General features: G+C 37.0%; 1 protein-coding gene across 5 annotated transcripts in view; it reads right to left on the reverse strand.

Moving 5' to 3' along the window:
- Positions 1–2,290: 2,290 nt before the first annotated feature.
- The window catches only part of SLC30A6 (solute carrier family 30 member 6), a 42,559-nt gene continuing 18,954 nt past the window's right edge, over positions 2,291–25,895 (reverse strand). For 2 of the 5 annotated variants that reach the window (XM_072770608.1, XM_072770603.1), the window contains exons 6-14: positions 25,081–25,161; positions 24,470–24,505; positions 23,665–23,759; positions 21,294–21,342; positions 20,779–20,898; positions 14,170–14,272; positions 13,254–13,301; positions 12,259–12,327; positions 2,291–5,839 (exon numbers count right to left, since the gene is read on the reverse strand). In XM_072770608.1, the coding sequence (XP_072626709.1) occupies positions 5,339–5,839; positions 12,259–12,327; positions 13,254–13,301; positions 14,170–14,272; positions 20,779–20,898; positions 21,294–21,342; positions 23,665–23,759; positions 24,470–24,505; positions 25,081–25,161 (1,102 nt within the window). In that variant the 3' untranslated portion in view covers positions 2,291–5,338. Of the gene's footprint in view, positions 5,840–11,290; positions 11,459–12,258; positions 12,328–13,253; positions 13,302–14,169; positions 14,273–20,778; positions 20,899–21,293; positions 21,343–23,664; positions 23,760–24,469; positions 24,506–25,080; positions 25,162–25,895 lie in introns of those variants that run through there. The other 3 variants (XM_072770606.1, XM_072770605.1, XM_072770604.1) reach the window with 3 other exon arrangements.

The following is a 25,895-nucleotide window of genomic DNA, read 5'->3' on the forward strand; positions in this document are numbered from 1 at the left end:
GATGCTCAAAATCATTAGCCATCAGGGAAATGCAAATCAAAGCCACGGTGAAACCCCTCTTCCCACCCACTAGGGATGTTTATGATAAAAAGGACAGATAATAAGTGTTAACAAGGACTTGGACAAATTAGAACCCTCATATCCTGGTCATTGCAGTGCTTAGGAAAAGATTCCAGCTTTATTTATTAAAGATTTTACTTATTTATTCATGAGAGACACACAGAGAGAGGCAGAGATATAGGTAGAGTGAGAAGCAGGCTCTCTGCAAGGAGCTTGATGTGGGATTGATTACAGGACCCTGGGATCACAACCTGAGCCCAAGGCTGATGCTCAACCCACTGAGCCACTCAGGCTTCCCCCATTCCAGCTTTAAATTGTTAGATTCCATTGAGGTGGTAAAACCTGCTGCTAGGAGAGAAGGAGAAAAGCTGTCCTTTAGGGAAGAAGCCTTTCATACAGACATGAGAAGTGGCAACCAGCATTTTTGGCTGAGTGCAGGCCATACTGGGAAGCAAATGGAAAAGAGGCGGAGGCTGAAAGGACATGAACATGAGGTCCAAGAGAGCAGTGAGAAAGCTGCTTACAGGGAATAAAGACAGGTTACTTTAGGGAAGGAGGAAGAGAGGAGAAAGTAAGGCCCAGTATGAGTTAGGGTGGGCACAGGCTTAAGCTGGTTTAACAAGAGACCCACCTATACCATGGCTAACAGAAGACAGAATTTTGGTTCCCTCTTAACAGTTCAGAGGTGAGCAGTCCAGGCAGGTGGGTGTTGCGCCGTGCAAGCTTTCAGACCCAGAAACCTACTTCTCCGACTCCTCCATTTCTTAGGCTATTATCTTGGACTTCATGCCTAGAATATCCACCTTCCCTTTGAAGGAGGTGCCCTATTCTGTAAGGAATGGAGGAAGTTCCATTAGGGAGCATTAAAAAAGACAACCTCCAAAACCCAAGTCTTGAGATACTGAAAGAGGCTCGCTTACTCAAGTTTAAGGTTAGGAACACTCCATACCCAAGAAACAATAGATAGTGTTTGCTTCTCAAGAAGAGGCAATGACCTAAGATTGATGCAGTCTGACTCCAGTTTTGAAGAACTGAGACAAATATTTACTACCATCTTACATCTCAATTTTAAAGCAGTCTTCCATTACCTGGAAGAATCAAGAAAAGTGAAAAAATATTTAATTCATTTATATTGGTTTGCTATACTGCTAATAATTACTATCTATCAGATTTCCTTACACTTTAGGAAAAATATAACTTGTAAATATAATGAAGCAGATTCATTCATAATCGATGCCCTACCAATAGAGAATTCTAATTTCTTTCTGCAGCAAAGCACTGGTCCAAACATAGCCATTTCTATTAAAGAACTGTTTCACTTCCAACTAACATACTTACTTCTACTTTTTCACCCACGTGCATTTTTTGAAAAGAATCCTCTGAAAAATTTCCAGCAGTTGGATTTGGTGGGAAATTGTGTGAGCAGTGACGGATGGCTTGCCTTCATTAATATACTTCAGAATCTCAAGCAATTAGTTTTTTTTTTTTTTTTTCACTTCAGTACTACAAGATTTTTGCCTGATGCAGCATTAGTCAGGAAACTTAGCCATGTGTGGTTGAAGTTAACTTTTTGCAAAAAGGTAGGCTTGTTGGGTAGCAGTTTGATGATGATGTTATTAGTGTTATTATGGTGTTTTTAAATAGTAACTTAAATAAAGGCCATCCTGAGCCGTGAATGCTCTGGGGACCCCATTACTTTCAATCTAGTTACCCAAGAATCTTTGCTTATCCAGTGCAAGAGTCTGAAAGTATGTGGCAATCCATTATATAACCTAAAAATTATCCTTCTCAACAGTGTCTGCCTAATTTGCCCTTTCCAAATTTTCTCTTCCCTTCCTGATATCAGGATGACATGTGACATCATGACCTTTGTAACTGGCCAATTCCATGGAAATTTACTTTCTTAGTTTCATAATTAAAAAAAAAAAAAAAAAAAAAAAAAAAAAAGGAGAAGGATGTCAGGAAAATGAGACCAAAGAAGAGGAGGAAGCAGGAGGGAATTTCATTTGATGACATGTGCAGTATTTCTGTCTCATCACAAGTATGATTACCAGGTACTTGACAGGACTTTTTATTTATCCTTGTGTTCCCCTTGGTTTCAAGAATAGGTCACAAAAATTGATATATTGTATGCACATTTACTTAGTGCCTGGCATGTACCAAGTATTTCCTGAATTAAATTAAATTAAATGACCAATAAATAGCTATTGAATAAAGAAACAAGCCAAAATTATTTAGGATCAGAAAACTCCATGTATGTTCTTTATTCAAACAGTGTGATTTAAACAATCTGGAATGTAAAAAGCATTTCCTTATATAAGAAGCAGATTAGACTCCCAAAAAGATCGGCATACTATAGTCAAGCAAAAAATTGGCAGTTTACGAGCAGCTAAATCAGAGGCTTGAAATTCAGGACCTCTCCATTTGCTGATACATGTATGTAATTCCAACCGTATGTTCAGAGATTAAGGAAGAAAGAAAAATGTAACTGATTCTTTTGTACCCTAGGAAGATAAGGGCACCCTGTCCTAAACTTTTCTCCAACACCCCACAAAATAATCCTTCCCCACAAAGAAAGAAGTCTAAGAAAAATCTGCTTAATTTTAACAGATTTAAGTCAAGGCAAGTCTGAAATAAACAAAAACTTAAATGGTGTTAGCCTGCAGTTCACCTTCTATTCTCCTGGCACCTCAAATTAATGGCTTGGGTGTTGGTGTAGGTAACACTTGGCCTGTATGCTGAGGTAGTCACTGAAAGGACATTCCGTGCACAATGTTGTTTAGCAAATGGGCATAATCTGTAGATTTAGTCATAAAATTATAGAGCTAATTATTTACAGATCAACTAGTTCATTCCCCACCCTAACTTTACAGATGATAAAGCTCAGAGGAGTTAAGTGACTTGCCCATGGTAACAAAACTACTTACATAGTGGCAGCATCAGGCTCAGAATCCAAAATTCTTGACTTCTAGTCCAGTGTTTTTTCCATTACAGTATGTTAGAGTACGGTGTTTTCTCAGAAAGGGTTAATCGCACTCCATGAAAACTTGCTCCTAATCACAAGCCATGGGCCAAATATTCAATTCACACTTTCTTCTTTGTTTAGCTTCAAGTGACTCTGTGGCAAGATTTACTTGTAAGACTACTGCCCTATAAGCATAAGCCTATGTTGGTCAAGTTTCTTGTTTTCATATCCAGATGCTGGCCAGAGCCCGGCAAATAAGACTTTCTTATATAATAATGCATGGACCAATGTCACTCACAGCAGTTGGCATCAGTGAATTTCAGCAAGTAGAGCCAATTCTTTTCAAACCCACAGGAAATTTCTTAAATAATGTAGGCGAGTATCAAAGCACCTTTGGTGGGACAACTACACAGGTGTTGCCTCTGAATAGGTGTTGAGGAAATAGGCATTTAACCTCATGCAGAATTGTTTTCAGTACCTGCACACTTTAAAAATCCCATGAGAACGGAAAAGACATGCAAAGGGTGGCAGCACAGACTTGGTACATGGCAGTTCTTCACATTTCATACATGACCCACTTGGATGAGGTCAATGGAGGAAAAATCACCCTGTAATAGTAGACCAATAATAGGTATACTAACATTGGAGAACATAAGACAAAGGACAAGGAACTGGTTTCCTTATTACATTTTACGAAGTTTCATTTTCCCCAGCAGTCAAAGTAGTATGTGCTCTCTTTCTTCAACAGGTCAAATGCCTGAACAGGGTTGCAGATGTTAAAGACAATGACCAACTCCTCACCATGCAAAAGTTGGGACATGGTCACTTATTACAGGATGACTAGAATTCTGCTTGACAGAGGTGGCTTCTTGGATGTTTGTGATTCCACTATGAAATTGGACTTGGAAGTGTTGCTCATATTTAAAAAAGGATGAGTTTACTGAAGAAACTTACAAATTCTTCAAAAACAAAAATCTTTTTCTACATAGTCAGCTGATGGCTGGAAAAGTCACAAATCTCCAGGAGTACTAGGTTCCAGAAAAGCTGAATGCACTCTCAAAATTCCTTTTTTAAAATTCTAATTATAAAACTCATAATAAAAACAAAACAAAACAAATTCAGGTAATTTTTGTAATTTGCTGCTTGTGATACTTTTTATAAGTAATACTGGCCATGTTGGCAAGTCCTTAACATTTGCATTTGGAAGATAATAAAAAAATAAAATAATCCATATGATTCTCACACTTCATCACAGTTAACAATTTATGATTTGGACAAAGCAAAACAAAATAAATTAGAAACTGCCTGTCATACATCTAACAATACTGTATTTTATAATCTAGGGTCTATTATGTTTTGGTAAAATTATATAATGTAAACTCAATTTGTTTATGCAACTTTGAAAAGATACAATTCCTATACTATGCATGGAATTCCATATATTTTATCATATATTTTATATATTTTATTTGTTATTAAAAAGTCAACCAATGAAAAGGTCACAAAAAAAGATAAATTTCATCATTATGTCAGTATTTGGGTTTTTGATGTTTTCTGCTTATTATGTCAGTATTTGATTAAATGTAAGACAGAAAACTGGGATTCCTTCAGTTCACATTACCAAAGGATTTGGTATTCATTTAACCAAAATAACACTTTGAGAACCACGGACTATTTATAAATGTACTGAAATATTTTAATGAGAGAAACTATAAAAAAAATGGATAATTTAAATTTTCAAATTATGCTAGATAGTAGAATATGTTCTAAAATTTCTGATAAAAAATTCTGCTTTTCTTTTGCAAGACATAAATCAGGAGGACCTCAAAGAAAAATGTAGCAATTAAGTTTGGATACGCTATAAAAGAGACTTTTACTTTTGGAATGGACATTTTTTTCCTTTCCTAAAATGTATATCATTATTCAAGAAGCATGTTTATAAATTTCACTGAAGAAAATATTATACTTTTAATTATGTGACAGATCTGCTCCATCAAGTGGTTCTCTTATTGTAAAGATAATGTCTATCAAACTGCAGTCAACTACAAAACCAAAAATAGCAAAATTCAAATTTAGAGAAACACGCTTTCTATAGGAAGCCTATTTAACCCTACAACATTTAGAAGGTTCTCACAGCCCCAAATACATTTTACAAAAATATAGTTTCATCGGTTTCATGTAATGTGAACAAACCTTACTACTCTCTAACATTTAGAGTAAATGATTGAACAGTCAATGCACAGTTGGATTACTAAATAAATTGGAAGTCAAGGAGTCAATATTCCTCATAAAAATAAATTAAAGTACAGTACATCATGGTCTTGGTTGTCCAATTCTATTGTTAGTTCCATATCTACTTGGCATATTTGTAAAACCAGTCCTGAGTCCTTGGCTTGCTCCAATTCCTGGAACTCCAAGTCCTTGATTAAGTATGCTACTATAAGGTGTGTGTCCATGATTAAGACCCAAACCATAAGGTCTTGTTTGGGTGTTTAGCAGAATAACTGGGTTCACGTTTTTTCCAGGGGTGTTAAAGGAAAATTCTGGAGGTGGACTACTAGGTTTATTTGGAGTTGATGTGACAGGGTTTGAATCATCAGTACTCTTTAAAGGAGGCATTGGAATTATGTGATGATCTGAAAAGTTTAGGACGTTGGCTGCAACAGGCCCAGACAGTAAGGCAGGTCTAATCCAATCATCCTTGAAAATTTGTACAGTCAAAGTAGACACCAGAGTGTACAGCCTATTGGTCACATGAGCAAGAACCATTTGTTCATTTGCGTCTCGTCGAATTCTTACATGCACTGATCCAGCCTAAAAAAAAGGGCAAAATCATAGGAAAGAAATCCTTAAAATTATACCACTGAAAATTCCATTAGAAATAAACATTTGGTTATAACTGTACCTGGTACCTTCTTTACAACAAGAGATATAATGTTTTGATATTCCTTAAAGACTACTCAGTAGGGATTATCAACATGAAGAGTTAATGAAGTTCTTTGTGATTCTTTTAAATAAAACGTGACTTTTTAAAATATAAAAAAAAGAGAAATATATGTAGGAGGAAGACAGGCATGTTACAACCTAATGCAGAATATACAGTATGGAGAAAATGCAATGGAAGGACAGAAAAGGTAGCTACTTATTCAAACTGAGAAAGACTTCAAAAGATGGGATTTGATCTAGGGTTGATGGTTAAATGCAATTTCAAAAGGTGGAGACAGGCATTCTAAGGTGAAGGAATAGCAATTAAAATGCATGGCATGTTTGGACAAGGATAAGCAATTTTACTAATATATAAAAAAGTACAAATATTTCAGGTGGCAGAAAAAGAATGAAAGAGAACAAAAAAGAAGGAAAGAGGAAACAAGGAAAGAAAGAATGTAGAAAGAAAGAAAGATAAGCAGGTAGTAAGGTTAAAAGAAAAGCTAACAGAGAACTCTAAAAATCATGATAAGGAGTTTTAACACCAGCAATCCATCAGAAGTAAAATAATGAAAGTTTAGAAAAATTATAGGTATAAATGACTGGTAATTAGGTAAGAAATGACTGCCACAGTCTAGGTCAGAAATGAAGAGAGCTGAGACAGAACAAAGACAGTGGGATCAGAGAGGGAAAGATGGATTCATGCTATTTCATGGGTTAGATGAGCGGGGATCTGATACCCAACTGGATGTAGGAGATGAGGGAGATGGACCAACTAACAATCAAAGATGATCTGAAGGTTTCAAGCCTGGGCTACTATGAGGAGAGAGAACCCCAAGCATTACAATGATGGCTAGAAGTCTGTTTATTGAAAAGACATCATACGTTATGTTTTTTTAAAGTAAACAGTAAAATAGTAGGTACAACAATGATCCTATTTTGTTTAAAACACACACGGACAGAAAAACAGCCAAGAGTAACAGCACTTATCTCTAGATGGTAGAATTAAAGGTTTTTATTCTCTTCTCTTTGAATTAGTTACAAGTTTTAATTTTTCTAAGAATCAGTTACTATTTCCATAACAACACTAAAGTAAAAGTATAGAGTAAATAAAATTAAATAAAATGTCCAGCAGACAGGCACTTGGGTGGTTCAGTCAGTTAGTGTCCGACTCTTAGTTTTGGCTCAGGTCATGATCTCAGGGTCATGAGATCAAGCCTCACATCAGGCTCTGCACTGAGCATGAAGCCTGCTTAGGATTCTCTCCTTCTCCCTCTGCCCATCCCTACCCCACCCCTCCTTCTCTTTAAAAAAAGAAAAATCAATGTTGACTTCTAGATAAACTCAGATTCTCAAAAGAGAAAAAATTATAACAAAGAATAAACTGCACATAAATTAGCCAAGAAGTTGGTTTAGTTACAATGTGTCTGAATCTATGACTTTAACAGTAGTGAGTGACTGTCAATCATTAAGATGGAAAAAATATTTATAATGTTTCATGTTGACTTCTAGTTTATTTTTATGTAAGATAAGCCATGTCTAGAAATGAAGTCATCTTTGATTCCTCCCTTTCTTGGCCACTGCCATCTTAGTTATCATTAGACAAAACTATAAAAGACACTGTAACCTTTTTCAGTCTGCTATGGAAATTAAAGCAATTAAAAAAAGTGAAAACCATTTCTGTGCAGGAGCTTGAACAGAATCTGATGTGACTATGGTATTTGCATTAATTTATGGCTTCTGTAACAACTATTCCTGGCAGCTCAGAAGCATGGTTTATTTTGTCCTTGGTCTTAATTAGTCACTACATGGGTGCAGGGTTAGATAATCACATTCTGAACAGCTGGATGACTTTATTCTTTTTGTTTATAAGCCACCCAGCTAAAAAAACCCCACTTATCTACTATTTCATTAAGATTGGTAAAATCAGAGATGCCTGGGTGGCTCAGAGGTTGAGCATCTGCCTTTGACTCTGGTCGTGATCCCGGGGTCATGGGATCAAGTCCCATACTGGGCTCCCTATAGGAAGCTTGCTTCTCTCTCTGCCAATGCCTCTGCTTCTCTCTCTCTCGTGAATTAAAAAAAAAAAAATTGGTAAAATTAAAAGAATGATTAAAAATGACATTTGGGAGTGCCTAGGTGGCACAGTTGAGTGTCTGACTCTTGGTTTTGACTCAGGTTGTGATCTCAGAAGGTGAGATTGAGTCCCTTGTCGGGCTCTACCCTTAGCATGGAGTCTGCTTGGGACTCTTTCTCCTCCTCTCTTCTCTCCCTCTCTCTCTTCCTCTGCCCCTCACTCCCACTCTCTCTTTCTCTAAAAGAAATAAATCTTTTTTAAAAAACGAACTACATTCCTGTAGGAATGTGAATTGGTACAGCCATTTTTGGAAAGTGATTGGTTGTATCAAAACCTGTAAAAATGTAAATATCCCTTTTTTAAAAAAGATTTTATTCTTAGGTAATCTCTACACCCAATGTGGAACTAGAACCAACAACCTTGAGATCAAGAGTTGCCTCAAGGGATCCCTGGGTGGCGCAGCGGTTTGGCGCCTGCCTTTGGCCCAGGGCGCGATCCTGGAGACCTGGGATCGAATCCCACATCGGGCTCCCGGTGCATGGAGCCTGCTTCTCCCTCTGCCTGTGTCTCTGCCTCTCTCTCTCTCTCTCTCTCTGTGTGTGACTATCGTAAATTAAAAAAAAAAAAAATAAAAAGATTTAAAAGAGTTGCCTCAATACGAATAATCTTTGACTCACAAAAGCCACTTCTAAAAGTTAATATTAAGGAATTATCACAAGTATATGCAAAGATTATTCCACAAATATGTTCATCACAGGGAATCCCTGGATGGCTCAGCGGTTCAGCACCTGCCTTTGGCCTGGGGCGTGACCCTAGAGACCAGGGATCTAGTCCCACATCTGGCTCCCTGCATGGAGCCTGCTTCACCCTCTGCCTGTGTCTCTGCCTCTTAGTCTCTCTGTTTCTCATGAATAAATAAATAAAATCTTTTAAAAAAATGTTCATCACAGCTTGTTTATATGGGAAAAATGGACTACCACTTTGTCTATTGGGGACTGATTAAATAAATGATAGCATATTCATATAATATCAAACTGCAGTCATTAAAAATTATGTTGGGATTCCTGAACTACAGCAGTTTACAGTGGCACTTTTTTTGAAGTGCCCCAAATGTCCCCAGAAAAACAGAGAAACTAAGACATGAAGTCCAAAAACCTAGGGACAACATCTATAAAAAAAAAAAAAAATAGATGAGCACGGTTCCCTTAAGAAACCCTAATCACAAGGTGTAAAACCTGCAAGGTATCAGCATTTGTGGAGGAGGAAGCGACAGGATATCTGACTGACCTAAAAACCTCAAAGCAGCTAACCTGTACTTAATGGAAATCGAGGACAGCAAATCTGAGAAGGCAGCTGGGAAACTGGGAGGGCTTCTACACATTTCAATAGTGGGTGAATACACTGACTGAGTCTGCAATAAGAGAGAAGAGCTGGAGCAGCCAAAGCCCTGAGAGCTCTTCAAAGTAACCAAGCAAAGCTCTCTTCCAGCACAGAGCCCCATAATAAGAAGAAACAAGTGTATCTGAATCTATGAATCCAAATTGAGCAACACAGTAGAAACAAAAGATGAAGAACTTCAGATACAAATGGGAGGAAAAGAACCAGGAGAAAGAAAAAATTTTCATTTCACAGACTCATCAGAAGAGGGAGCCTTAGAACCATAAACTCAAACACACTACCCTAAACCACTTCTTATTTTAAAGTTTAGGAAAACAATTTTACATAAAAAGGGGCAACAGAAAAGGACTGAATCAAATCACAGACAAAGATATTATAAGAAAAAAAGAGAAGGACAGATTTAAAAAAGAGCACCAGAAAGATTTACCTACAAAACGAATGAGAACTATGCACCTATTTTTTCAAAACAAACCAAAAGACATGAAACAAGCACAATATAAATCAACATTAGAAAACCTCAGAAATGAGGAGCGCCTGGGTGGCTCAGTCGGTTAAGCATCCGACTCTTGATTTCAGCTCAGGTCTTGATCTTAGGGTCGTGAGTTCAAGCCCTGTGTTGGGCTCCACTCTGGGTGTGGAGTCTACTTAAAAAAAAAAAGAAAAAAGAAAAAAGAAAACCTCAGAAATGAGATGACAGTGAGAAATACAAGAAAAAACAATCACTTCAGAAATTAAGACCAAATTAGAAGGAATACAAAAGCAAATAAACATACAGGTCTACTATAAGAGAAATAAAAGGTGAAGAGAAGGAAAGTTTTAAAAATCAAAGGAATGGAAGAGATAATAAACTGAAAGAAAGTAACAAATATGGAAGAAAGGTAAAGATCCAACAAGCTTATAATAGGAGTTCCTAAAGAAGATAATAAAAGCAAGAGAACAAAATAAAACTTTCCTGAAAGTTAACAAAACTTTTTTGAAATCACATTTTTGAAAGGATATACTGCACACCTGGAGTAACTAATTCAGAAAGACCAACACCAAGATATATTCTAATGAAATTCCTAAACTTAAAAAAAACAAAAACAAAAAAACAAGCAAAAACAACCACTTTTGCCCAAAGGCAAAGATCAAGTTGCATTTAAGAGAAAAAATATTTTGACCACAATAGTAGTATTTAATGACACAGAAAAACTGTTCATGACATATTAAGTGAAAAGAGCAAATTATAAACAGCACAGTTTTGTTTTCTATGGAGTAAATATATGAGTATGAATGAAATGTCACAGCAGGTTTCTCTACATGAAAGGCTTATGGGGATAAAGAAAAGCTTTTTCTGAGTACTTTTCAGTGTTTTCTTCAGCATTACGTTTCCAGGAATGAAACTACACCATAACAGTCTCTCTGACAATAGGTCCAAAGTGGATTTGTGAAATTAATAAAAGGAAATCTTACTAAAATGAAGTCAGGAGGCCAGGAGGGAGGGCCTCTCAGGCCCATTACCCCTAGTCAACTGCAGACTCAACATAAGAGAGGTCAAGTCCATACTACTTTCGTTACTATTTTATCACATCAGCAGGAGGAAGGAGGCTTTCTTTCCGGCAACAGTCCAGCCAATGAGAGACTGCCACAACTCAGCACAATGAGAGCCACCACACTTGAACTCCCAGTTTCCTCCACTGGATTTCTCATTTACAACAGTGCTTTCCACTTCCCCCTTTCCTCTATAAAAGAGCAGTCCTCTCTCGTTCTCCAGACTTGTCTCTGGTTTTGCTGTTGCTTGCTAGTCCCAAACTGCAATTCTCTGCTATTTTCAAAGAAACTCATTTTTACCAGTAAAATAATTGGTTTTATTTTTAAGATAAACATAAATAACACAGAATTCAGGGCAGCCCTGGTGGCGCAGCGGTATAGTGCCACCTGCAGCCCAGGGCATGATCCTGGAGACCCTGGATTGAATCCCACGTCAGGCTCTTTGCATGGAGCCTGCTTCTCCTTCTGCCTGTGTCTCTGCTTCTCTCTCTCTCTCTCTGTCTCTATGAATAAATAAATAAAATCTTAAAAAAAAAAACACAGAATTCTATGCTGAAGCAAGTTGTGTTATCGTAACTCTTTATCAGCAAAACCTCCAAAGGCAGAACTGCAATTAAAAAAAAAAAAAAAACCTGTACTTTTTACTTTTCGTATTTTCTTTTCTTTTCTTTTAAAATATTTTATTTATTCATGAGAGACAGAGAGAGGAAGAAGCAGTTTCCATGCAGGGAGCTTGATGTGGGACTAGATCCCAGTACTCCAGGATCATGCCCTGAGCCAAAGTCAGATGCTCAACCACTGAGTCACCCAGGAGTCCCTAACTTTTCGAATATTTTCATATTCAGTAATGTGTGACTATAGATTTGTCTTATGTGGACAACCCAGTATTAAGATCATTAACAGTAGTTTGAAAGGAAAAAAAAAAGAGAAATATACCTCAATTAATCTCAATTATGATACTGAATCCAGGAAGTTAGATACTGATACTGGCTCAGCAATTGAGCATCTGCCTTTGGCTCAGGGCATAATCCTGGGATCCGGGATCGAGTTCCACATCAGGCTCCCTGTGGGAAGCCTGCTTCTCCCTCTGCCTATATCTCTGCCTCTTTCTCTGTCTCTCATGAATAAATACATAAATCTTAAATAAAAAAAAAAAGGATACTGAATCCATCTACATTTTAGACTCTATAGAACACAAATGGTCATCAAAGGCTCTATAAAAAAATTTATGGAAATGCTTTTTTTCAATTTTAAAAATTCTAAACTATGTTTTAAATGATCTAAATTCATATGGGGAACATACCAATGTGCCAAAACCTAGAGTCCAAAAATGCTCATTTCGAACTTCTAAAACTCCATCCAAAGTTGAGACCTAACCAAAAACAAAGAAATAAGGTTGTTTGTATTTGTCACATTCAAAACAATTCAGTCACATTGCAGACTTAATCTAAGCCTAGAAATGACATGGCCCGACCCTGTGTGAGGATACTCATTAGCCAAGACATGTCCCAGATCACTCAAAAGATCATTTCTACTTGTTCAGTGGTGAGTCACAGGCCTTGGATTCTGTTTCTTGTCTGGCCCATTCCTTTCAGAACCAGGTCCGTATCACCTACTCCCAGCATCACCTTGTTCAACAGTGTATGGTTCTTTTTTTTTTTTTTATCTCAATGTCGTATTTTTTTTTTATCTCAGTATGTCATATATTTTATGTCTAGCACCTGGAGTATTAGGTTTTCCCCCATTTTGGGGGGTCTTCTCTATCATTTCTTTCCCTGTATTCCCTCTTAACAAATTTCTGTATAACAAGATGTTATTTGAACGTGTGCCAAAAGGAAATTCCAAGACCAGATACATTGTGTATGGACCACTGGTACAATGACACAACTTCATTAGCTGAGACAAGGAGCCAACTATATTGGTAAAAGTGGCCTTTGTGATAACAACAACTAAGTTTAAATACTTTCAAAATCCAAGTAATTCAATTATCTATTCCTTCATTAGTGAAGAGGTGGATATTTATACGATACAAAATCTAAACTCACAGATCAATGTTACGTGGTGAAAGAATCAACATGTAAAAGTGGCCTTTGACTAATCAAAATCCTGGATTTGAATACAGACTCATAAAAACCATAGCATTTACATAGCTGGTAGGGTGGTTGCTAGACCATTATCTTCCCTTCTACATTTACTTTAAGCTTTCAGACTGAGCAATTCCTCAAATTTTTGTACTTTTGTTATTATAATTCCTGCTGTCATATAATTAAAATGATTTTATTTACTATTCCACCTTACCTCTCTGATAAGTTTGTCCAACTGACCAATAACATGGGGTGGTGTTGTCTGGAGAAAAAATAAAAATAAAATATGAATAATCTGTGGAGATAAGAAACATTTGCACAGTGCTCCTAAAACTAAAAAATCGGGTTATATCAGCTTTGCTTTGACAAGTGCCCTATATGATTTAGGGAAGAGAGGTTTCAGTTGGCTCCACTAGTGGGTCATTAAGAATCAGCCCATATTTATTTTTTATCACACAAAGAAGCTCTATCTCTAGTCCCAAACAAACCCTGAAGAATCAATCAACTAAAAATATTTTGTATATGGCTTAGCACATGCAACTATTATCTTATTGTTATTACTGCCTCTGGAGCTAGAGCTAGTACTCCTAAGTTTCAGAAAAGGCATGAAGGTAAGACATAAGGAAGAGCAGTGCTTACATATACATTCATCAATGGGAAACTATCTTTGTATTCAGGTACTTGTCTATGATATTCCTATTGTTTAAATACATAGTAATCTGCCTTTTAAATTTTAAGTTTGAAATTTCAAAATCTCACTAATTCAATGACAGGAAATAAGAAAACAATCACAATCAAATTACAAAATAGACAAAGCACAATAATTGGGAGGAAATCAATATGTAAAAAAAATTTCTAAGTAACACTTTTCACTTGAAACATTAAAGGCAAAATATTTTTAGTTTATGATTTTGTCTTTTATTATAAATACAGGAAGATCTGTGTCTATTTTATGGGCCAACAGAATTTCATTTGGTTCTTACTATACAGACTAGAAATTTTTGACTATTTCTGATGGGGGCCTCCAGTTGCTAAAAATTTCACTATCTGGTAGAAGAGCACATATAACTTTATAATCTGGTTGAAAAACATGGCTAATATTAAGACGTGCATTAAAAGAAGACCCTTACCTGCAGTAATACTTTGCCACTGTACACGCTCATGGGATACATAGTGCCAAACGTCATCAGAGCAATGGCTATTGCAGATGCAGTGTCTACAGCAAAATAATTACTAAAAGGAAAAACCAATTCTAAATCTTAGATGTATAATTCATTGGGCTACTTACAATTCCATTTCCAAAACATTAATTATCTAAAGCAACAGGACTGTTATACCAATACTGGCCGCTACTGGAACAAGGTCATCTCAAAAAAAAAAAAAAAAAAAAAAAGGAAAAGTTTTCAGAATCCTTTCTTGCCAAAGTTTAATGGAAAATAATAATTATGTTAAGCAATTTGAAGAGATGGTGAAGAAAAAATATGTGAACATTTCCCCACTATCTATTCTCAATCTACTTACAAAGTAGAAAGATTTCACATATATTCACTTGTTCCACAAATAAAAACCTTCAACTAGTAATTTCTGATAGAGAGAAGACTAATGTATTTCATCAGTGATGCTGGCAATTTTCCTGTAAACAATAACTTTCCAATTATTACTACTAAGAATTTTTGAAATTACCCAGGAATTATATATAATGTGAGATTCTACAGGACTTTGTCAGAGGAACATGGCCACAAAAGTGCAACACTCATCAGGAGTTCAAACTGTTCTATTAAGAAGACAGACCAAAATGCCCATGTTTACAAGCTGATCCTGAACTCTTACTTTTTCCCCAAATGCTGGGGATAGAAACATGAGGTAAGACATAGTCCCTACCTTTGAAATAGCAGGAGATGCCCATGTAAGGAAAATAAAGCCATTTGGGAAAAAAGAAGTCCTACAAGGTTTCATGGATGCAGAGAGGAGTGAGTGACAAGCCTCCTGAGGAAGGAATAATCCAGAAGGGCTAAATATAAAAAGAGGTGACATCTGAGCTGACTCTTCCAAGATAAGTGAGCCAATGGGAGGAAGATATTGCAGACAGGGAAGCAGCAAGTGCAAGGGTGTGAAAGTCCTGATACAGCACTGAAACCACAGCAGGTGTATCAGCAGTACACATGCCTGGATGGCCAGAGTGGTAGGGGCTTACGCTAACAAGTTTTTTCTCAAATATGCAAACAGGAGAATTTTGAAACTGGAAATATTATGGCCAGACTTGCAATTTTGAATGATGCTGTTAGGAGCAAAATGGAAGATAACTAGAGATGTGTGAGAGTGATAGTTAGAAGACCAGAAGACTATTCAAATTAGACCAAGGAAATGATAAGGTCTTAATATGGGCAGCAGCACTGAGTATGGGAAGGAGGAGACAAATAAACATTAAAATGAAAGATCTAATCAGACTGGCTGACAAGACTGATTATTTCCAATAGCCAAGACATGGAAACAACCCAAGTATCTATTAGAAGATGAAAGGATAAAAAATGTGATATACATACCCACAGACACATATACATGGAATATTATTCAGCCAAAAAGGGAAAGAAATCATGTCATTTTCAATGACATGATAAGATGAACAAATACTGTTATGATCACCCTTATATATGAAATCTAAAAATCCACAAAAATTCTCAACAAGACACTAGCCAATAGGATACAACAATACATTAAGAAGATTATTCACCATGACCAAGTAGGATTTATCTCCGGGATGCAAGGCTGGTTCAACACTCGTAAAACAATCAATGTGATTCATCATATCAGCAAGAGAAAAAACAAGAACCATATGATCCTCTCATTAGATGCACAGAAAGCATTTGACAAAATACAGCATCTATTCCTGATCAAAACTCTTCAGGGGATTCCTGGGTGGCGCAGTGGTTTGGCGCCTGCCTTTGGCCCAGGGCACGATCCTGAAGACCTGGGATCGAATCCCACATAGGGCTCCCGGTGCATGGAGCCTGCTTCTCCCTCTGCCTGTGTCTCTTCCTCTCTCTCTCTCTCTCTGTGACTATCATAAATAAATAAAAATTAAAAAAAAAAAAAACTCTTCAGAGTGTAGGGAAAGAGGGAACATTCCTCAACATCTTAAAAACCATCTATGAAAAGCCCACAGCAAATATCATTCTCAATGGAGAAGCACTGGGAGCCTTTCCCCTAAGATCAGGAACAAGACAGGGATGTTCACTCTCACCACTGCTATCCAACATAGTACTGGAAGTCCTAGCCTCACCAATCAGACAACAAAAAGACATTAAAGGCATTCAAATTGGCAAAGAAGAAGTCAAACTCTTCCTCTTCTCAGATGACATGATACTCTACATAGGAAACCCAAAAGACTCTACCCCAAGATTGCTAGAACTCATACAGCAATTTGGCAGTGTGGCAGGATACAAAATCAATGCCCAGAAATCAGTGGCATTTCTATACACTAACAATGAGACTGAAGAAAGAGAAATTAAGGAGTCAATGCCATTTACAATTGCACCCAAAAGCATAAGATACCTAGGAATAAACCTAACCAAAGAGGTAAAGGATCTATACCCTAAAAACTACAGAACACTTCTGAAAGAAACTGAGGAAGACACAAAGAGATGGAAAAATATTCCATGCTCATGGATTGGAAGAATTAATATTGTGAAAATGTCAATGTTACCCAGGGCAATTTACATGTTTAATGCAATCCCTATCAAAATACCATGGACTTTCTTCAGAGAGTTGGAACAAATTATTTTAAGATTTGTGTGGAATCAGAAAAGACCCCGAATAGCCACAGGAATATTAAAAAGAAAACCAGAGCTGGGGGCATCACAATACCAGATTTCAGGTCGTACTACAAAGCTGTGGTCATCAAGACAGTGTGGTACTGGCACAAAAACAGACACACAGATCAATGGAACAGAATAGAGAACCCAGAAGTGGACCCTCAACTCTATGGTCAACTAATATTTGACAAAGCAAGAAAGACTATCCACTGGAAAAAAAGTCTATTCAATAAATGGTGCTGGGAAAATTGGACATCCACATGCAGAAGAATGAAACTAGGCCACTCTCTTGCACCATACACAAAGATAAACTCAAAATGGATGAAAGATCTAAATGTGAGACAAGATTCCATCAAAATCCTAGAGCAGGACACAGGCAACACCCTTTTTGAACTTGGCCACAGTAACTTCTTGCAAGATACATCCATGAAGGCAAGAGAAACAAAAGCAAAAATGAACTATTGGGACTTCATCAAGATAAGAAGCTTTTATACAGCAAAAGATACAGTCAACAAAACTAAAAGACAACCTACAGAATGGGAGAAGATATTTGTAAATGACGTATCAGATAAAGGGCTAGTATCCAAAATCTATAAAGAACTTATTAAAGTCAACAGCAGGATCCCTGGGTGGCACAGCGGTTTAGCACCTGCCTTTGGCCCAGGGCACGATCCTGGAGACCCGGGATCGAGTCCCACGTTGGGCTCCCTGCATAGAGCCTGCTTCTCCCTCTGCCTGTGTCTCTGCCTCTCTCTCTCTCTCTCTCTCTCTCTCTCTCTGTGTGGCTATCATGAATAAATAAATAAAATCTTAAAAAAAATAAAATAAAATAAAGTCAACAGCAAAGAAACAAACAATCCAATCATGAAATGGGCAAAAGACATGAACAGAAATCTCACAAAGGAAGACACAGACATGGCCAACAAGCACATGAGAAAATGCTCTGCGTCACTGGCCATAAGGGAAATACAAATCAAAACCACAATAAGATACCACCTCACACCAGTGAGAATGGGGAAAATTAACAAGGCAGGAAACCACAAATGTTGGAGAGGATGTGGAGAGAGGGGAACCCTCCTGCACTGTTGGTGGGAATGTGAACTGGTGCAGCCACTCTGGAAAACTGTGTGGAGGTTCCTCAAAGAGTTAAAAATAGACCTGCCCTATGACCCAGCAATTGCACTGTTGGGGATTTACCCCAAAGATACAGATGCAATGAAATGCCGGGACACCTGCACCCCGATGTTTATAGCAGCAATGTCCACAATAGCCGAACTGTGGAAGGAGCCTCGGTGTCCATCGAAAGATGAATGGATAAAGAAGATGTGGTTTATGTATACAATGGAATATTAGCCATTAGAAAGGACGAATACCCACCATTTGCTTCGACGTGGATAGAACTGGAGGGTATTATGGTGAGTGAAATAAGTCAATCGGAGAAGGACAAACGTTATATGGTCTCGTTCATTTGGGGAATATAAGAAGTAGTGAAAGGGAATAAAGGGGAAAGGAGAAAAAATGAGTGGGAAATATCAGAAAGGGAGACAGAACACGAGAGACTCCTAACTCTGGAAAACGAACTAGGGGTGGTGGAAGGGGAGGTGGGCCGGGGGTGGGGGTGACTGGGTGACAGGCACTGATGGGGGGCACTTGATGGGATGAGCACTGGGTGTTGTTCTGTATGTTGGCAAATTGAACACCAATAAAAAAATAAATTTATAAAAGAAAAAAAAGAAATCTAAAAATCCAAACTCATAAGAAACACAGAAGTTTGGTGGCTGTCAGATGCAGGGGATGAGGAAGGGGAAGAAATGGGTGAAGGTGGTCAAATAGTATAAACCTGCAGTTATAAATCACAAGTTCTGGGGATGTAATGTATAGCATAGTAACTACAAAAACTTAAAAAAAAAAAACAAACACAAGACTAGGTGACTAATTAGAACTGGCTTGGGGAAAGGGGAGGAGGGAGAAGTAGGTTATTTAAGAATGCTTTGGAGTTCCTCAAAAAAATTAAATACTAAATTATCATATAATCCAGCAATTCTACTTCTGGGCATATGCCCATAAGAACTGAAAGCAGAGACTCAAACAGATATTTATACACTCATGGTCAGAGCAGCACTAGTCACAAAAGCCAAAAGGTGGGAACACGCCAAATATTCATCAATGGATAAATAAGCAAAATGTGTTTTATATATAATTCAATATTATTCCTTAAAAGGAAGAAAAAAATTTTTAAAGGTTTTATATATTTATTCATGAGACAGAGAGAGAGAGACAGAGAGAGAGAGTGGCAGAGACATATGCAGAGGGAGAAGCAGGCTCCATGCAGGAAGAAGTCTGATGTGGTACTTGATCCCGGCAATCTGGGATCATGCCCTGAGCCAAAGCAGATGCTCAACGGCTGAGCCACCCAGGTGTCCCAAAAAAGGAAGAAAATTCTGACACATATTACAACATGGATGAATCGTGAAAACATTATGCTTAGTGAAATAAACCAGACACTAAAGGACAAATATTGTCTGATATCATTTATAGGAAGTACTTTGTCAAATTCTTCCTCCTCCTTCTCCTCCCCCTCCCCTTCCTCTTCCTCTTCTTCTTTTTAATTTACTTATTCATGAGAGACATAGAGAGGGAGGACATAGGCAGAGGGAGAAGCAGGTTCCCTCCAGGGAGTCTGATGTGGGACCCGATCCCAGGACTCTGGGACGACGACCCAAGCTGAAGGCAGATGCTCAACCACTGAGCCACCCAGGTGCCCCAACTTCATCAAATTCATAGAGACAGAAAGTAGAAGAGTGGTTGCCACGGCTTGGGGCAAGGAGGAGGGGGAGTTACTGTATAATAGGCAGTTTCAGGTAGGGAAGAGAAAAACTTCTGAAGATGGATGATGGTGATAGTTACACAACTATGTGAAGGGACTTAATGCCACTGAAATGTGTGCTTAAAAATGGTTAAAATAAAAAAAAAGGTTAAAAATTTAGTTTTATGTTATGTATATTTTAACACAATTAAAAAACCAATGCAATGGAATAGATGGTAGTAGTATTCCCCGAAATGGAAAATATAAGAACAAACAGCTTTGGGGATGAGGAAAATAATTCAGTCGATGTAGGCATGAATAGAAGTCAGTAAGATACAGCTTTTGGAATTCAGCAGACATCTGTATTATTAGAAATAAAGGTTTGGGGGCCACCCGAGTGGCTCAGCGGTTTGGCGCCGCCTTCGGCCTGGGGCGTGATCCTGGAGACTCGAGATCAAGTCCCACGTCCGGCTCCTTGCAGGGAGCCTGCTTCTCCCTCTGCCTGCGTCTCTGCCTCTCTCTCTGTGTCATAAATGAATGAATGAATGAATGAATGAATGAATGAATATTTGGGAAACCCACAGAGGTGGTAAATAAAAGCAAATAATTGAATGTAATCTCCTAGGAGAGTATGCAAAAGAAGAAAAAGAACAATTAAGGACAGATCTTAGTAAACACTAACACTTAAAGGGTAAGTAGTGAAAGAATCATGTCATAAAACACTGAGCTTAAAGCAGCTATAAATTATTTTTCCTAAAAGGGTTGCCTTTTAAAAAAATGTATCACATCTACTTCCTTTTCCTTCTCGCAGCAACAGTAGCCATGGCTTAGCTCTCTTTTACTGCCATCCTTTCTGTTTCACTCACCAGGTCAGCAGTAGGGAATTTATACAGTTTTTCCAGTCTGAATTATAGACTATGGTAAAAAATACATCTTGAATCCAACCCCTCAACTTTTCAGATGAAGACACTTAAGGACAAAACTTGACCAAAGTTACATAGGCCATAAGTAAACATGCTCTAAGTTTAATCCTTATCAATCCCACAGATGCCTTTAAAAGTCAGGCCCCAAAATGGAAACCCTTGAAAACAAAACAAAACAAAACAAAACAAAATACTTACTTAATTTCAATTAGCATATATGTAATACAAAGAGCAAATGCTCCAGCAAGATCAATTAAAACAAATGGATTCATTCGGGGAAGGAAGATACTGCTAAGTCCTGGAATAATTCCACACAAGCTATGAAGAAACAAAGAGTATTTATTAGCAGAATTCAATGTCATACTGATGAAAATCTTGTAAAAGATAACTTGTATTTTAGTATCATATGTATTTTATGTATTTATATATATATAAATATATTATATATAATATATATATTAATATACATATGTATATATACATATGTATATTATGTATTTTATAGACAGCAAAGAGGATTTGGGAACAAAGTTCTTTCACTCATAAAGGTCTCCTGTATCATCAATTAAAAAGCAAGAAAAAGTAAAAGGAGAATCTGCAAGATTCATGTAGTAACTTCGGCAACGAATAACATAAATTCCCACAACAGATGAATTTCTCGTGGATCCCTCTTAAATTATGTATATCATGAAACCCCATACATAACATCTTACCTCCGACTAAGATCTGCAACATGCTCTTGAAGCCAACTCGTACTAGCAGCTTTAAGAAGAAAACACTTAAATTACCTATAATGCACTACCAGAAATACTTGATTTCCTTAATTTAAAAAGTAAGTTTGGCAATGACTGTATCACATTTCACAAAAGGACATGCTATTCAAATCTAGCCCTTCTTTCCCTTTAATCCTTCAAATAATAAAGCAAAAGCAGTTTCCGTGATTTGTATCACTGACCTGAAGGAGTTAGTGAACTTACAGGTCATTGTTACTATTAATTTTAAGTTTTAAAGGCTTTTTAAAAGTAAAGCAGAACTTCCTAACCAGCGTGCTGGGAATGAGTCACAGGTAAACCAATTAATTCCCTCAGCTCTCAGAGTGGACAGGTGGGGATCTGGCTACATGCAGACACCTGCCAGTTACTGCCCCCTGAACAAGCAGCCTCCAGTCTTAAGCATCCTCTTACATTTATCTCAGGGTGACAAAAATATTCACTTTTTTATGTGTTATATGATGTTTATATAAAAGCCACATAGTAGAGAACTTAAGAGCAGACTCTGATGCCAGAATACCAGCTGGAATCCAGCTCTGCCTTAGCTAGATGTGTGGCCTGGAGCAAGCAATTTAACCTCTCAGTGCCTCAGTATAAAATAGGAAGAGTAAAATTATTTACCTCATATGGTTTAGGGAGGATTAAATGGGTTAATCTACATAAAGAATTTAGCACAGTGCCTGGCAGACAGAAAATGCTCAGTATTATTTCTACTCAGATTTCAACTAATATCTCAAATATTAATGTTTCTGAGGGTTTAATAACCAGCTAATGAGCTAATGAAAATACAAACCAGGTAACCTTTCTGGAAATAAGCCTGGCACAATATACATCAATGACTTAAAAAAATATTATATTTCCAATTCATTTAAAATTTCTTCTCTGGAAATTTATCCTAAAGAAGACCTGGAGATGCATTCAAGAAATTTGATGTAGAAAAGCAGATTGTAGCATTATTTGCAAAAGGAAAACCTGTACCATCCTGATCTTTTCAGAGAGATATAATTTCTGAATTTTTGTACCTTCTTAAAATTTCTAGAATGACATTATACTATTTTAATAATTTATAAGTTTTTAAAAAAGAATTCCAGACATTGCAAATTATCATTATTTAATTTTTCTAGTTCATGCAGTAATTCTTTTTTTCTTTTTAAGATTTTATTTATTCATGAGAGACACGGGGAGAGAGGCAGAGACACAGGCAGAGGGAGAAGCAGGCTCCCTACAGGGAGCCTGATGCAGGACTTGATCCCAGGATCCTGGGATCATGACTTGAGCCAAAGGCAGATGCTTACAAAGTAAGCCCAGGCACCCTTCATGTAGTAATTCTTAAACTCTAATTCATACAAATACTACTCATGCTTCATAATATTCATGAAGTTGTTTAAATTTGAATGGGCAATTCAGGAAGCTTTCTTCTTCTGACTGTCTTAGTGTTCAAAAGTCACTGAGACCTAAAAAGACCCTCTTCTATCTTCGCTTCAAATGTGGGCCTGTGTATAGCCCATTTTGGTTTTTACCTTACTTCTCCATCAATTAGTGATTAACTCCATGTGGGTTAGTGAAATTCCAGAACAGACAAATTACTGAAAAATGACAGTAAGTTTGACCACTGGGGGCACTTGGGTGGCTCAGTTGATTAGGTGTCTGCTTTAGGCTCAGGTTATGATCTGGGATTCTGGAACTGACCCCGGATCGGGCTCCCTGCTCAATGAGGAGTCTGCTTCTCCTTCTCCTTCTGCTCATGCTCCATCTCTCTCACTCACCCCCCCATGCCAAAAATAAAATCTTTAATAAAAAATAATAATTTTGACCACTGAAATATCAGTCTGAATTTTACAAACCTGAGAACAAAAAAATATTTCAAAACATATATGCTACTTTACAACGTATGCCCATCCACTAATGACACAGAGAAGTTCCTGGGAACATATTTAACAGAATACAATTATTTGCAAAGAGCACATCAACTATTTGAAGTTTACGGATGCTTCTAAAATGCTTCTGATAGACTTTTTGTAGGTAGGTTATATGTCTAAAATCCCATTCATGTTATTTGGCAAATACAATTTTTCATAACATGTAATTTAATAAATAAGTCAGTTCTGCCTGTTTTTAAGTAATATTTTAAAGCTTGAAATAATTAAATTTTTATAATTCTCTACTAGAGAAGACCTGAGAACCTTTGGGGTAGTTCTTTCTTCTCTTCAGGATAAGCTTTCTTGTAGATTTATGAGATAAGGAAGTAAACACAAGACTTGTTTTTATGAGAAATTAATCAGATTTTTTATTAATAGTAAATAAAAAAACATACCTTCAGAGACATAAGCAAAAGGTTTATTCCGAACAGAAAGCATTGTGAACAAGTTGAAGGAAAGAGCCACAAAAGTACCAACTAATAATCTTCCCCTAGAAAGAACAGTAACAGTCATCTTTACTTTTTTTCTTGGTAATATCAATATGTAATTTCAGCATGCAGACAGACCAAGAGATGGGAAGGCACAGAGTGGTCTGCTTCAGTGCTTTGGGATTTGCAGAGCCATACTCTGAACCTGCTCCGTAATCTATGTTTTGTCTATTGTTCCATCTTACATAGGACCAAAACTGACTCTTAGCATTAACTAAGAGTCTTCTTATAGGTAACTTCTGTTACAAATCTATACAAATGCCACATGTTTGGTTTATAATATACCAGACAGGTCAGAGTATCCTAAATTAAACTGATCATAATAGGTAAAGTCCATTTATCTGTAGTAGATAATAACAGTTCTATCTCTTCTAAAAGTGCTTCTGAAAGATTTGGGCATCAAATTTTAAATTACAGAAGATCAATGGGACTAGCTTAGTGTATTGACCTATGCCTGGCAATTATGAGGGACATAAAGCCAAGGTACAAAGGCCTTCCTGTGTAATATAAAAACATAAGGCCTGGGGAAGACTTAAGGGTGAGAAGAACTTTTAGGATTTGGGAATTTTGTTTGTGAAGTATTAGTGAAATATATATTTCCACGCTCTGAACTCTGACATTGGCCAAAGCAACTATTATTCCCAATGTACCACTTAATAACTGGGATCAAATATAATAGTGAATTTTATGTATATCAAAAGCAAAATCTCACGTGTGTATCTCGGGCTGCTCCAAAAAGCGTTCTGCACTAAAAGAAAGAAATAATGCATTAAATTAGTTTTATAAATTATGAAATTAAGAAGCTTTATTTTATATAGAATTAATCCAATAAGTGAACAGAATCTTTTTTTAAAGTTTATTTATTTAAGTAATTTCTACCCTCAACATGGGGCACAACCCCAAGATCAAGAGTTGCACGCTCTTCCAACTAAGTGAGCTAGGTGCCCTGAACAAAATCTTTAAATATGATATCCAACTGTTGATTATTAGCAGTGATCAGGCAAGGACACTTACAAATTATCCTTAATATGTAATATCAATCTTCTCCACAAAATGTTTCAATGGATTGGTACTAAACATTAAAACATGTCTGACTGAAGCCTTTTCATACCTGCCCAGGATTTAGGAACATCAAATAAAGTAAAAAAAGAAGAGTGAAAAGAAGGAAGAAAAGTTTGAACATAAAGAAGCCATACTAGCAAAACTCCAGCACTGTTCATCTTAATTTGTATACCCTTCAAACAAATCCAGTGGATTCTTGCATGTTCCCAAAGGTAGCATAAAGGGAATTTACAATGACAGTAACATTGTACACAAATGTACCTTTCTTTTAATATAAATAGAGCTCCCAACTGTGCCAAGACCGTGGAGGCAAATACAGCTAAGACTTCTAATCTTTCAAATCTGAAATCAGAAAATTAATTAGATCAGCACAATTCATAAACCAGTTATCTCTAGAACATATTTTCATTTATTTATTCACTCAATTTTCATGTGTCTATTATAAGCTGTAAACACTGTTCAGACTACAGATTTTCTAGAATGAGGATAAACAAAGGACATCACAGATTCAGAAAAAAAAGAGTGCCTACCTGTACAACATCTATTCCCAGAACTCAATATGGCTTTTTTCTAGAAATAATTATCATAACATTAGCTAACACCTGATTGACCCATCTTGTGTTAGACATTGGCTAAAGTGCTTAACATATTCTCTCTTTTTAAAAGATTTCATTTATTTGAGGGAGAGAGAGAGAGCATCAGCAGCAGAGGGAGAGGGAGAAGCAGACTCCCCACTGAGCAGGGAGCTTGATATGGGGCTCAGTCCCAGGACCCTGGGTTTAACAATTAAGCCACCCAGGTGCCTGGATATTATCTCTTCTATACTTCCCACTTTATGAAGGTTATTTTATCCACTTTTTAAAAAAGAAGAGATAAGGACCTTGAAACACACACAAAAAAAGTAACCTGTTCAGAGTCATATAACTAGCAAATGGAGGAGTCAGGTTTCCAAACTTGGGCACTTCAGCTCCAGAGTTCATGATTTTAACTACTTATTATACTGTCTTTCACTGCTACACATAATTGTAGTTAATTATGTGTAAGTCTTATAAATCCTAAATTGTCAGCTGGAGGCC

The sequence above is a fragment of the Canis lupus genome, chromosome 12, assembly GCF_048164855.1.
Source record: "Canis lupus baileyi chromosome 12, mCanLup2.hap1, whole genome shotgun sequence".
NCBI lineage: Eukaryota > Metazoa > Chordata > Mammalia > Carnivora > Canidae > Canis > Canis lupus.